We start from the raw sequence: 15461 nt of genomic DNA, 5'->3' as shown, positions 1-15461 counted from the left end.
GTTCAAATCTTTAATACAGTGATAGACCTTATAGATCTTATACTGAAGCAGGATGGGGTACACAAGATTAAAAAGTATAAGGGATACAACAAAATCTAATTGAAAGAAAAAACAATGCTAAAATTTATAAAAAATATATTTTAAAAAAATCTAAAGGGAGGTGTAGAACTATTAGATCAATATGAGGGAACATACAATTTAGTATATGGCCAACTGAATCTATCACAATACAAAGCACTTTTGAATAACTAAATGCTCATTTAGACTAGTGCAAGGCATAGGTCATCTGACAGATTTTAAGCACTGCTGGGGAAAGCCTGGCAACATTTTATTGTTAGCAGGGTTATTATCTGAAAGTAGCAGGGAGCTGTAATTTGGGTATTTATGCAATAATGGTGAGATGAGCCAAGTATGAGTGTGTCTATAGTATCAGCAATTGGAGATGTTCTCTTCCTTCTACAGGGTCAGAATTATAGGAGCCTGTCTCTAGGTAGGGGATCTTCCTGTATCGGCTTTCAAGGACACATGAGGGGAAGGTATGACATTGTGCCAGAATAGGAGCCCTTTGGTGTTTAGGTACTTTGAGGTTAGTTAAGTGTGCCATAAGGGAGGCATAGTGCACTGGCGCTCAGTGCCTGCTACATACTGTTTAATGAGTGCTTTGGCGTGATCATCTCCCATGCCAAGTAAAAGACCTGGACAGAAGAGCAAAGCTGAGATTTTAGTTGCCAGAGCCTTCTTCCATATGGACTCAAAATCATTCCTCATAATTAATGGAAAATTAATGGCCAAGGAGAAAAGGGTATAATCTGATTCAATTGTTGAGTACAGTCATTCATACTGAACTTTCATGAGGCCTGTCTCCAGCTTCACACTGGTATTACAGACATAGTAGTTGGGGACTTGAACAGTGGTCTTACAAATTTGGATTTAATGGTGCAAAATTGGAGAAGGGACCCAGATAGAGATACACATTTGGTTTCCTCTCACCCCAAAACATTCTGTCAACGGATGTTCAAAATGTTATTCTATCTCAAACAGAAAGCTGCCCCCAGTAACATTCATTAAAAGCAGCTTTGGAGAACCAAAATTCCTACTGCTTTCTCTGGAAAGTCTGCTAAACAAAATCCCAGCCTGATTTCCAACTTGGGGATACACACAGCTATTAAAGCAATAATTTTAATAGATATTTTAAGACAAAGATAAAAATTACCAAGAATTAATATAAATTATAAAAGAGAGAGGGGAAAGGAAGAAAGGGAGGGAGGGAGGAAGGAAGGAGACAAAGGTGCAACAAAAAAATGAACTGAAACAGAAGTGGCTTCCAATTTTCTTTACAGTAATTACAAGCAGCAATACAAAATTACCTCTTAGTTTATGATTACAAGGAAAAAATGTCTCTTTTTATCATTATTTTTAATCATCAAAACCATAAATTACAATTTCTTTTCATCTGTTCCAAGCAAAAAAAAAAAAAAAAGTTAGGAGTTTCCAATCAACAGTAAATGTTGATGTTGTTTTCACTAATTAAGGAAGTTAATTTCTCCATCATTGCAAATTCTGTCATCTTCGCCAACCATTCCTCCGCTGTGGGTTATGCTGAATTTTCCTTTTTGCACATATACTAATCACACTGCAGTTATCATAGAGCGGAACTGGGCTTGAATACAGTACAGTAACATAATAAATGCTTGCCATGCTGCAAGTGTTCATTTAGGAAACAAATGAATATGTCAGCAAGCCCCTCCTGATCACAACTTGGATCAAACAAAATTGTTGCTGACCACAGAGGCACCTATATGCTCTTAGCATATTGAGCACACATTGTCAAAAAGAGAAAAGATTTGATCCATCCACTTAATAAGAGAGAGGTTTTAGCTTCCGGATCTTTTGGATAGTGGGGTTATTCAGAAGTGTATAGAGCAGGAACCATCTTATCCTGGCTTTGCTAGACAGTCTGGGAACTAAAAAAGGAAACCAGCATTAATTTTTGCCATGTTTAGCGGGCCATTGCATTTCAGTTCATCCCTTTTTTGCCAAAGAATTGATCTTAATGCATTTTGGAATGCATTGGGGGGAAAATTGCAGTTTATGTATTTTTTAATACAAAATATAAAGCTTTGGGGAGAAAGGAAATAGATCAATACATCATCTAGAGTCTTGCACAAGTGTTATATCTCACTATCTTAACAACTCCACCCTGCAAAAAAACGCTACATCCTCAGATAAACAAAATCTGGAGGTAGTGATGTCTGAACAGATAACAAATGTCTGAACAGATAACCTTCAGTAAACTATTCCTGAAATCCAGTGTGCATGATAGCATAGATACCTGAAACGGAAACTTCTAATAAAGTATGGACATAGTTTATCTTCATAATAGAAGCCTGTGCAAACTTTCATCAAACCGTTGATGAAATGGAATGTTTAGTTATGGAGCCCACCTTCACGAGTTCTCCAAATGAAAACAATCTGCAGTGTTCAGAGCTTCTTCCCCAGAAGTGAAGATTCTATTTTAACCTGCCCTATCTTCTATATTGCTTAACATCCCAACAGGCCATGTGGCCTCTGATTGAAGCTTACCTATTTCCAAAGGCTTACACTAGAGGAGATATGAATCGGCAGACAGCCTTTTCTCTTTGAGTTTGTCGCAAAGGATTTGGCAGAAGCACACAAGGATGGGTTTGTGTGATAGTGTCCAGATACAGCATTCCAATCCAAACTGTGTAACCTGTAGAAAAATCATGAATATTTCTTTTTGCTGTGTGAATGCAGCTTCTGTTCTCCCATCCCACCCACTCCCTCCAAGGCTTGAACAAAGATGCTAAGGAGTGGAAAATCCAATGCTGTTATGTAAAAGTAAATAAGGTCTCCTCTGCAAAGTACTTCAAATGCTTACCTGCATCACATTGTTCATAACCTTTTGGCATTACTGGCCTATCATTCACGTCCAACCAGCCAGACCCAAGAATGATGCGCGGGCAAGTCTCATCAGACAGGAAGCTAAACCCACGACCACCGAATGGAAGAATAAAAAATAACTGAAGTTTACGAAGCCTCTCCTGCAAAACAAGAGAAATCTCATGCTTCCTCTCCAACTATGGAGGAAGAAACAGATAATTTGCTTTTAAACTCAGTCATTAGCTGTGCTAGGATTGGAGGCAGATACTTCTCCCAATGGGTTTTACCCAAAATTTAGTAGTTCTACCTAGCGCTCAGTTGAGGAAGTATAATAAGTTGTACTTGTAAAAGTTATAATACTTTACTGAGCCTATGAGAAAATGAATAAGATTATTCACAAGTCAGTTACCAAGAGATAAATGCAAACCACATAAACATATTTCATTGAATTGAAATTAGTCTATAAATTGCAACATTGGCACAATATTAAAAGATTTTCAGGAGAATAAGATATAAGACTAGATGAAGAAAGGAAGTGAGGAGAATTTATATTGTTAAATCTTTCCTAGTTTTCTTCATGCAATATTCAACATAAAAAAGCATTTGAACCTGTTTTCTCTATAGCTTAAAAGCATAATACAAATTCCAAATAGTTCTTCTGAACCTGTATTTTTGTACTTAACCTATTCCCATTGATCTTTTCCCCACCAAAATGACTAGTGACTAACAAGTCATAGTGACTAACAAACGGCAAAATTAGAAGGTGAATTCGATTAGCTTCCCTGAGTAATTGCTTCCAAATAAGGCTTTTATTTGTTCAATATGAATACTTTTCGCATCCCATCTTTATCTCACATCTGTTTTGAACAGTTTTTAAAAATAAGTAAAAACCTGCAGAACTATATAATACCTTCCAAAAGACACTGCTAAAAAATGTTTACCTGGAAGCTTCCATGCCTATCAAACCCAGGTGCCGTGCAATGGAGGAAATTATATTCATAGAATAGCTGTAGGCATATCACACTCTAGCACTGACCTGTTATCAAGTGCAAAAGGCTTTTGGACTGTTCAGTCGGTGACATTTTCGGCTGGAGAAAAAACCTGGCGCCGCAAGCACTTGTATCTTCTTGATCACTAGGACAATGACAAATGTCAGGCTGAGAGATAGAAAACAAAGAAGAAACCAACACTGCATTTTATAATCAAGCTAAACCAATATATTTTCAATATATATGAAAGGATTGTGTTTTGCTACCATCCTCTTACTCTGGGATCCCAATTTTTATGTTCATCATTATGAATTCCTTGGTAATTCAATTCTATCCAAGTTCCAAATTCAAAAGTATAAAAAAAGATTAAATCCTATGAACATAGTATAGCACTACATATGCAGGCACAGTTTTTTGTGTTTGTTTGTACTGTGCGTTTCTTCCTATCAAACCAGTGGTGGGTTCCGATCCCATTGCAACCGGTACACGCAGCACATGCATGCATCCTTACCTCTTGTGATGCCTCTGCGAGGCACTCTGCGATGCTCCAGCTACTTGGTGGAGTGTCACGCAGGTGCCGTGTTGCTCCGTGCACATGCGCAGAAGCGCCGAAGAGCTCAAATACAGGTAAGGAGCTCAGGCGGGCGGGTGGGCCCTCTGGAGCACTGTACCACAACGATACCCAGTGCTCCGGCAGGCACCCGTACTGGGGCGTACCGCCTGCAACCCACCACTGTATCAAACATACAAATTGGTACTTCAAATATATAACATCTCATTTCTGACTTATAAATGTTTCTGTAATCAGAACAGCGGAACAAGGAACTATCTGATCTCTAAATATTTTTGAGGATGTATAAATTCCTTCTTATCCATGCAATGAGAGGGATGATGCAGTAGTTGCTTAAATTCCCCCAATCCCAACCAGCCAGATTGTCTTCTAGGCTTCATAATGTTTAACATGGCGATTATGTGGATAATGCCCACATTTTCAGCCTAGTAAATTCTGAAAGGCAGGGAGACCAAACTGTTATTGTGACTGCAGGCACTTACATTGTAGTTCCCCATTTGTTTAAAAGCTCCATCCATTGCCATGTTTCATAGGTAAAATCAAAATATACGTAACTATCATTCCAAATAACCACTGCACCAAATGCATGATTAGGTATCCTAGAAAAGAAATTTGCAACTGGTCAACAAAAGGGAGAATTAGAAGTCCCCAGTAACTTATTCCAACCCTTTTAAGACAGTGTTCACATACCCACATTATGTATGCATTGGAAAGAGATAAACTTTGACAGTGCTACCTGTTGGTGTAAAAAGAATAGGAGAGCTCAGTTAGGAATTCACAAACATACAAACAAAATATACAATATTTCGAGGAAAATCTACATGCTATATTTGTATAACTACAGAACTATATCTGTATAAGTACAGAAAACAATTCTGTCAGCATAATGCCTTAGATCAGACTGAGGGAGAAGAAAATAGATGCTGAACCCTCAAATGCAACTTCTTTCTACCCCATTTATTTTTACCAAATAAAATTTCAAATTAGAGGAAATCCCAAAAAGAGAACGATGACCAACGAAATATGGATGAATGACACCCTGCAGGAAAGCTAGTTTTCTCTTCTTCTATAGCCCTGTCATGTATTTGTTCTTGACATTATCCTGATATCTTGGCTCAAGAATGTTTGGTTTTGAAAACCAGTTAAACACAGAGCAGCAGCAATCTATTAATTATAGGTTATTATTAAATTGATTACAAGAAAGGGACTTGGTATCAGAGGAGGGCAAACAAATTTAAAATGTACACTTCTTAGATTCCTGTCATATTTGTAGTTTTACACCAAGCCTAAAAGCACTCATCCAATTCTTTCCTCTTTTCAGGGTTAAGCCTGCCATTTCATTTATTTCCTCGAACAGTCTTGTTTTCTCCATTTCTCCATCCTAAAAAGTATTGGAAAAGACTGAACATCCTAAGAATTTAGTCACAACAACAAGTGTGTGAGCTTATGTTAGAAGCAAAGTGCAGCCTGTTCCTTTCAAGCGATCAAATGTCGCTTGAGAAAAGGACACACATCCCAGAACTATAATGCTGAAGACTTGGATGGAGTGTTTTTGGGACGTGCATCTGTGCTGAGCTTGAGAAAAGGGTGACAGGCAAGAAAATCCTCCTTCCCATTTTCCTACCGATCACCAAAAAAATGAATGATCCTTGCAATCTGGGATATGCTGAAGGCTTTTCCCAAGCTCAGCACAAACACACATCCCAAAAACCTCCATCACAACCTTCAGTGTTGCAATCCTGGGATGTGTGTTCTTTTCTCTTGGCGAAATAAGCAGGGGACATTCACCCATGGGTCCACATCCAGAAGTGGCTCAGGATCTTGCAGGAAAAATCAAAGCCATGCCTGATGTGCCCCCTTTTGGATCAAAACTATCTGGCATGAGTGACTGATAACTTCAGAATTATATTATTACTTGGTCTAGAAATTGCAGTGGTTGAAACTCTGGCAGAGCAGGTGATAAACAGTGCTTTCCAGCAATACCACCTCCATATCAAATTAGTTGCACTGGTTATGAGCTACACTTTGCACTTTATGAGCTAGTCTTTGAACTCAGTGCATCCTGCTCATTATACATGTAAACATTAACATGATTTGGCCATGACTACCACATTTTTGGCTAATCTCAAAAACTACTTTGCTTTCTACCATGCGTATTTTCCAGTGCTTAACCTAAATAAAAGATCATTATAATTATTTATGCTATATTTTGTCTTATATCCCACAATCCCAATCAGTAGTTCTTTTTTGAGTGCTGAAAACTCACCACACTTTGAGAAGACGACACTTTCATAGATTCTGACACAAGTAGGTGCTTTTTGCCTGCCCTCAATAGTTTAATATGTTTTCTAGGAGGGAAAGAAATATAAATATAAATGCATAGATGTATGGATGCACACATGTACATATACAAATACACATATGCAAACACTTCCATAAAATTATTTATATCTATAAAAAAGCAATTAATCAAAAACATGAATGACTTGTATTAAAAGATTGGAGACTTAGTGAAGTCTATAAGGGTAACTAGAAGTTCTGAATGTGAAATAGACCAGTATTTGGTAGTATTGGCAGAATTCTAATCAAAAGGAATGAGTAATCTAAACTAATCAAAAATGAGTAACATTTGGGAATCGTGTAAATTTTGTGCCAAGCAGAAAATGCATGTTTCTTTTTTTTACTTCTTCAGGTCATTGAAAAATGTATTAATATAAGAAATAAAATGTATTCTAAATTTACTGATTAACAGAAAATGTATAATTGAACAAATAGGCTTCAATTATGAAACACTTTGCATAGAACATGAAGGTGAAGGTTGGTTGTTGAATGAAAACACCATTTCATAATGGTGTTCCCCACACCCACCAATATACACTATTAGGCATGCTGATATGCCATTAGCTTCGTAAATAGAAGGAAAACAGTGTGAATAATGGTACTATTTATGGCTTTCCACAAAACCTGGCAACAGCATCCAGGCCAATGAGACTTGGATATTTTCAATCATCTAATCACAGCATCAATGTTACATCTAGACAAGATTTCTATATCTGTACCTGTAGCAGACTAAGATGTTAAACACATATCCAAAACATGTGACAGAAGCAATAATAGTAGTAGCAATCCAAATTCCTATAAAACAAACAACATAATCTTAATTCAGAGATGATTCCCTCCAAATACTCCTCACCATAGTCAGGAATAGTCAAGTAAAATACAATATTATCAAATAACCTATAAACATTATTTAATCTCTTTTCTCTTTGTTTCTTCTTTTTACATTGAGACATAAACTCTTTAATTTCCTAATGCCTGCATCTTTTCGGAATTTTGAAATGTTATAATGTTTGTTTTTCATTATCTAGTTATAGATCTAGGCTTATTCATCAATGCTAATGTTTAGGGTAGATCTAAATATCTGACATTCTAAATAATTCTAGCTAGTCAGATGTGGTTTGTCAGCTATTGGGGTAGAACTGGGCACATTCAAATCCAATTCAGCTGCAGAAACTGGTGTCTATGGACCTACTCTCATCTCTAGACCAATCTATTTCATGTGATTACAGTGTGTGGGGAATAAGTCAAAAGGAGAAAACACTAATTACTTCTTAAAGAATGACAGAATATTAATATAACAAACATATTAAATGTAAATGCTGTTGTAAATGTTTTTATATGTCTTCTCGTTTATCTATACCAGGAGTTTCCAAACTTGGCAACTTTAATTTTAACAATATGGGTGGCTGCAGAATTTTGGGAGTTGAAGTCCCCAAGTCTTTATGTAAACTGGTTTGGTGACTCCTGGTCTACACTACAACATAAATGTGACTTTAGAATAAGGAAAGGCCTGAACAATAAGAAAAGATGTCTTTGGTCAGTTCCATGGCTATCAGTCCATATTCTGAATCCCAGAAAGATCAATCAATGCTTCCCAGAATCAAGCATGGACAAGAGCTTCTTCACCCACTTTATTCTCTAGGAGTCGATGCAGAAATTGGCAAAAAAAAAGGTCTCAAATTGCAATCTCATGACTATGAACTCTGCAACCTGTCATAACATAACTGTGAGTACAGGTTGCAAGTCACTTTTTCCAAGCCCATTGTAACTATGAACACACAATGGTCAGAAACTATCTTTAATCATCAAAGCCATTCAAAACCATGCCTTCCCTTCCCTGTTTTCATGTGAAGCTAAAAACAGGGAATTATTCTTACTCTCTTACCATTTCTATTACCTTTATTTGCTTAAAATTTTCCATCCCAGCCAGCTCACTGATTGGCTGGAGTCCGCTTAGCTTAGCACGCTGCACGAGTCTCCATTTCATTTCGTCTTTTGCTTGCTGCTTAACTGGTGAGTAATGTTACCGGTGGGAATCGGGAGGCACTAGGGGGAGGAGATGGCCCTCCTCTCCGTCTTCCCCTTTGTGGAGTTTCCCTGTGTCTCCCAGGTCGCGCCCGTCCCCGCTCAAAAGGATTCGTCCCGCTTCCTCCTCTTCTTCTTCCTCCACCTCCTCCTCGTCCCCGTCCATGGTGGCAGTCACAGGATGGGGCGGCGTCGAGAGAGAGCAATTTCTGTCCCGCGAGGAGATGCCCACCGAGCTGCGGATCCCCCTGCCGCTGCCTTCTTTCCCTCGTGGTTGCTTCCCTTCCTTCAACTCATGGTCGCTTCCCACTGCAGCACAGGCGCCGCCAGCAGTGGCAGAAGCTCGGGTCAGTGACCACAAGTCGCTTCCCACCGCAGCACAGGAGCCACCAGCAGCTGGCGGCGCCTTGCTTCCCACCGCAGGACAGGTGCCTCCCCTTCCTCCCTCCCTCCCACTCGGACTCCTCTTCCCGCCTCCGCCGCCTCGGCTTGGAAGGGCCGGGAGAGCGAGAGAGAAAGAGAACAGGGGAATCTCTCAGGGCTCGCCGGAGCACTGCTCCTTTCCCAGAGCGAGGGCAGCACGGGGAAGACGATCTGGCGGAGGAACCTTCTGAAGTGGCCCTTATTTTGCGCTATTCCACGCTCAGCGTTGGGGCACCGAGACAAAGCGCCCGAGGAGAGAGAAGGGGGGAGAGAAAACTGGGCGCCTGAGCCCTTTCGCCACAGCCCTATGCAGCGGGGAAAGAGAGGTCACTCCCAGTGGAGCGTCGCCCCCCCGCTCACTGCTTCTGCCGCAGCCGAGCCGAGCCGAGATGGGATTCGGCGTTTTGACAGATGCCCGTTCCCTCCCCCCTCCCACGGCTCCCTCTGGCCGGAGAGCCATGTAGATCCCTTGTAGGGGAAGGGGAGGGAAGGGAGGGGAAGAGGCTCCGTGGGTGGGGGAGGGGAGGGGAGGAAAATGGGGGACGCTGCGGAGGTCAAGGAGATGAAGAAGACCTTCATTATGCCAGCCATCAAACCCTTCGATCACTACGATTTCGCCGCCACCAGTTGCAAGGAGTGGGAAGGAGAGAAAGAGGGAGGGAGGGGGGAAGGAAAAGAAGAAGGGAGTGGGGGAGAAGATGGAAGGAGAAAAGATGGATGGAAGGAGAAAGAATGGAAGGAGAAGGAGGAAGATGGAAGAAGAAAGGAAGAAAAAGAAGAAGGGAGGGAGAAAAGAGGGACGGAGGTAGGAAGAAAAGGGGTAGAGGGGGAAGAGAGGGAAAGAGCAGAAAGACAAAGAGGATGAAGTTGATAGGCAAGAGGAAGGAGGAAGGAAGGAAGAAAGAAAAAGGGAGGGAGAGAGGAAAGAAGAAAAGATGGAACTAGAAAGGAAAGAAGGGAGGGAGGAAGGAAAGGGGAAGACAGGGAAAGAGCAGAAAGACACAGAAGGTGAAGGTAGATAGGCAGAAGGAAGGAAGAACAAAGAAACAGGAAGGAGGGAAGTTTAAGGATGGAAGGAGGAAGGAACAGAAGCGAAGAGGAAGAGAGAAATGGAAAGAGCAGAAAGACAGAGAAGGTAGATAGGCAAAAGAAATGAAGCTGAAAGAATGGAAGGAGGAAGGAAGAGAAAAGGAGGAAGGGAGTGAGTGAGGAAAGAAGAGAGGATGGAAGGAGAAAGAAGGAAGAGAGGGAAAGAGCAGAAGACGGATAAGGTGAAGGTAGATAAGCAAGAGGAATGAAGGAAGAAGTGAGGTGTCTCGAGGAGGGGGAAACATTTAGTGACCAAAGTTACAATGGCATTCAAAAAAATGACTGATGACCATTTTTTCACACTTAGCGACCATTGCAGCATCCTCATGGTCACGTGATCAAAATTTTGTTTGGCAACAGATTCATATTTATGCTGGTTTCAGTGTCCTGGGGTGACCTTTTGACAAAATATAAAATTTTTAATCAAGACACCCCACCCCCCCCGGTCAATGGTGTCCCTCTTTACCAATCTGAAAATCTGGTCACCTTACTATTACCTCAAAGACGAAGGAAATCCAATGAAATAGTTCTTTTGAACATTGAGAGATTTTTGCTAGTCATCTAGCAAGAACAAAAAGAAATCACCCTAATTGCTGCACCTAAACAGCAAAAATTTCTAGTACCAGTGAGTAATTATCTCATACTATACTCTATCTTCCTGCTTTCACCCACAACCTTTTTAAGTTCTATTCATCTTAAAATACTATATACATTTTAATAATTCCCTGATACCATGAATATTGAAAAGAAGAATTCATCATCTATCTTCCAGCTTGAAAATGCTCATACAGTGGGAAATCTGGATGGGAAAACTTTTAAGAGATTAATTTATCTTATATTTGGGGGGCTGTCTATCTCTAACCAGAGCATAGGACTATGAACTTGTTGTTTTGTATGACATTCACATTTTATACAAAAACACACACACTTAGAAATAATGATTGTGTAACATAGTCTACCTGTTCATCAACTGAAGCCTCTGGGAAGGAGGACAAGTGGAGAATATAACATCTCCTCCTGAGAGGTCATTGGATGACAGCAATTTTTCTACTCTACTAAAAAATGGTGGCCTTCTCCTTTTACCTCATTCGACTTAACAAACCATGTTGGGTTCCAAAAAGCAAGGTGATTCTGCACAAAGGAGAAGTTTCTTTTTTCTTCAAGTTCAATTTTAGAGATTTGAGGTTCTAGCCCTTCAGAAACGGCATTTTCCAACCTAGCTGCTCCTCCTCCCATTAAGGAAACAAAGTACGGATGTACAAGAGCTACTGGCTGTTGTTTTTTTTCTTCTTCAAGCAATATCAGTTTTTTTTCTTTAGGGACAACATTATTAGAAATTTGTCATTCTCTTTTTCAATGCAACTGGTACACTATACCACCCATGAAAAAGTAATGTTATATCACAAAATATTATGCCTTTACCTTCAAAGATATGAATAAACTCTTCAAAGCCTTGAATCCATGTTTCATTTTCTGAACCTGGAATATTTGTTTTTAAGAACTCAAAGATCTTTTTGAGCACGGTCACTAATAAATTGATGACAATATATTCTGTCACAATAAACTGGGAGAGAAATGAAAGATATTGATGAATAAAAAAGTCTGAAGTGAAAATTATAGGACAATATAAGATAATAAGAGATACCTTTAGGGACTCCCATTAGCTCAGAATGCATTCACAATTGACCTGTAGACCTTCACACTTACAGTAATTTAAATTGCGGAGATCTGTTTGCTAAATCCCTCAACATTCGAAGTCTGAAGAGGTCTCCATTGTCATGTGGCCAGCATGACTAAACACCAAAGGCACAAGGAATGCTGTTATCATCCCACCAAGGTGATCCCGATTTTTCTACTTGCATTTTTACATGCTTTTGGACTGTTAGGTTGGCAGAAGCTGGGAGAAGTAACGGGAGCTCACTCCGCTATGCGGCGTTAGGGATTTGAACCGCCGAACTGCCAACCATTCTGATCAACAAGCATATTATTTACATCTATTATTTGCCCATAGTGAGTCTGTGCTTCTGGGAGGATATATATATTGCATTGCACTACAATGCTATTTGTCAACATTGTTATACAATGCATTGAACTAAAACAATCCTAGATTAAAGCTATATGAGAATTTGTCTAGAAACTAATTTCTAATTGATCTTTCCTTTAATAAATTACATTCTCCTATTTCCAGGAGTTCATCCTGTTGCCTTTGAAAATATTCTATTTTAAAGCCTAATTGGTGAGAGGGAATTAAATTGCACATGAGTGTGTCTCAAATATATGTTTCAAAGAGCACATGAAGGTGTTGGGGGCCCTGTCATCAGCTTTTGTTGCAGGTCCCATTGTATTTTCCCAGAATCAGTTAAACCCTTGAGTCAAAATAGGTACAATTCACATGAATAAACATATAGCTTCACTTGAAAAGAACAAGAGGAGAGAATAAAGTGTAATATTCTCATATGCCTACATTAACAATAACTTGGGATAAATTAAATATTAGAATTTTGCTCAGTGTGCAAAACGTAGCATGCATTACAGCTTAGCTTCAATAATCAATGCCTGTTCTTTAGACTACAAATAACAGCTGATCCCCAGAATGCTTTCAGTTCAAAGGTGATTTGATTGGACGAAAAGCAGCAGTGACTTCCTTGTAAAAAGCATCACACGTGACCCTGCCTTACCATGTAAAGACATAGGAACATAACAACAATTGTGCTGATTATTCTGCCAGGGAATTTAAAGTAGGGGTCCCATTGATATAATTTTCTCTGAAACCAGTTTTTCTGGGGATTCCTGTTGGTAGATAAAATATAGGGGTTTTAAGTAACAAAAAAAATCAGCTGCTTTGCATGTCCTTTTCTTTCTCTAAATTTGAAACTCTTGTCATTACTTTGCTTACTTCTATGAACAGAACCCTTATTGTGAGGGCCTTTATCCATCTATGTGGCTGGATTGTAGATGATGGGGATTTATGAATGAGAACAAAAACAATGAATAGGATATGGGTAATCAATGCTCTCCCCCCCCCCCCCGGGCCAACTACTTTTGCACAGTTATCTCCATTTGTGAACTTTCCTGCCAGCTTCCCACAAGCAAAGTCAATGAGGAAGCTGGTAGGAAGGTTATAGGTTGATCTGGTAAGTAACTCACATTGTCCCCTTCACAGGCCACTCCTACATAGTCACTATCCCACCAAAAGCAACACCAGTTATTTGCTGCTGGTCTAATTTTGGTCCACTTGGGACTCACTTAATAACCTAATTTAATGCTGGCAACGAGGAGTGCTGGATTGTTGTTGCTAAGCAATGCAATCACATGATATCATGTTTTACAACATGACTCAGTGATGATTCCAGTCCCAATTGCTGTCATTAATTGAGGACTACCTATAAACAGTATTGTCAAAATATTTCTCTCTTCATCAGAATGTCACCAAGAATCAAAGCATCAAAACATGACACTTTGTCAGCAAGATATTATGGGTTTTACTGAGGCTCCTGAGGGTTCAAAGGTTAACATGTTTATTCTAGGGTAAGCTTTTCAGCAGTACAGTCCATATTCCCACATGCATACATGCATCTGATGGCTGTACTCAATCAAACTTTAAGCCATGGTTAACCATTAGGGATTCATGAGATTCCAGATGCTTTACTTATCATTTTATGGAATGTGAGCTCATATTAGGATTTTGCTCATATTAGTATTAGCCTAATACCAAAAAAAGCCTATTAGCCTAGTACTGAAAAAAAGAAAAAAGAATTGTCAGAATATATCAAAGAAAAAATGTCTCCTCACCCAAGCACAGGCTTTTTCAGCAACCGCTGAACATACTGCAACTGGTATTCTTCTACAAAAGAATCTTTTTCCTATATTGTAAATAAAGTGTCTTTACAAATCAGGAATTACAAACCTAGCATATGTGCATATATGTGTGTTTATTTTAAGGGACCCCCCCCCAAATTAGACACATAATATTATTCCATATTTCTGCTACTGCATATAATGGACAAAGATTTGCATGGTTAGACCACTGCAAATAATGCAATGTGCCTAGTTGAATTGTTATTCAGAGCATATCAAGGGATTTAACACACTTCTTATGCTTTTAACTGAGACTTTAGGAAAGTGTCGTGGAAGTAGACCTTAAAACAAAAGCCAAGATGGCAGCAATGGAAATCAAGGACAGAATGAGTGGAGATCTTTTTAAGAACCCACAAGTTTCTAGATGTGATTATATCACCTAATAAAAACAATGGAATGGATAATACTGGATTATAACTGTGGAAGCCCTTGCAATAACTGGTGTCTCATCTTTTCTGCTGCTTCACAGTGTTTGCTACGATCTGTTATGCCCATCTGCTTAGGGCATTGTTGTTAAGTGAGGACTATTTGCAGTTTCTGTAGGAATGTACTGTATGTTTGGCATGTTGGTGTCTCAACAATGCAATGTATTTTGATGGTAACCCTATTGTTCTCAGTGTTTGTTTGACGAGATTGTTCCCGCTTAGGTGGCGGTCATCAGCCATTATTAATGGTAGTAACCTGAAGGAGAAGAACTGGAGTTTTAAGCAGTAATTTGACATTAACCTAACTTCAATTTTGGGCATCTCAATTTCTAACCTAAGAAGGGCATTGGCAGCACTTCAGGGTGCACCAAGACGAATCCTTGAAAACTAAGTCTGGTGTACCTCAAGATAGTTTTTTTCAGCATACAGCCTCAACATTAAGACCAGTGTTCTGGAACAATTTCAGAGTAGCTGGAATTAATTAATCTTTGTTGCCTGGAGAATTAGATAAAAGGTCTCTCAAAAGAAAAGGATTAATTTCACAGGAAAAGATTATTACAATTAGATGAACAGGGAACACTGTTGAGTGCAAAATGTGTACTTATTGTAGGAGATGACCAGGCTGTGCCCAAGGGAAGAAGCATCAAATGCATCATTGGTCTTGAATCCCTTCATATCCACGAGAGATTTAAGTCTACCTCACCCTAAACTCCATTGACTCTTATAAGCAATGACTTCCCCAGATGCTTCCCTAGTTAGCTCTTCAGATGTCAGCAGTTAAAGGCATGTCCAGAGGGGAGCTGGTAAATGGTTCCAAGCAGCCATCTGAGAGAGGTTTGA

At 39.4% G+C, this 15461-nt stretch overlaps 1 protein-coding gene across 1 annotated transcript in view; it reads right to left on the bottom strand.

Annotated features, from left to right (window-relative positions):
- Nucleotides 1-3897: 3897 nt before the first annotated feature.
- The window catches only part of LOC116506146 (stimulated by retinoic acid gene 6 protein-like), a 35140-nt gene continuing 23576 nt past the window's right edge, over nucleotides 3898-15461 (bottom strand). The window contains 10 exon segments of the mRNA XM_032213801.1: nucleotides 3898-3963; nucleotides 3966-4006; nucleotides 4009-4058; nucleotides 4944-4980; nucleotides 4983-5193; nucleotides 6728-6809; nucleotides 7521-7596; nucleotides 11761-11902; nucleotides 13017-13128; nucleotides 14131-14201. Of these exon segments, the coding sequence (XP_032069692.1) occupies nucleotides 3898-3963; nucleotides 3966-4006; nucleotides 4009-4058; nucleotides 4944-4980; nucleotides 4983-5193; nucleotides 6728-6809; nucleotides 7521-7596; nucleotides 11761-11902; nucleotides 13017-13128; nucleotides 14131-14201 (888 nt within the window).

This window comes from Thamnophis elegans, chromosome 3, assembly GCF_009769535.1.
Source record: "Thamnophis elegans isolate rThaEle1 chromosome 3, rThaEle1.pri, whole genome shotgun sequence".
NCBI classification, from domain to species: Eukaryota; Metazoa; Chordata; class Lepidosauria; order Squamata; family Colubridae; genus Thamnophis; species Thamnophis elegans.
This window is presented reverse-complemented; position numbering and strand designations above follow the sequence as displayed.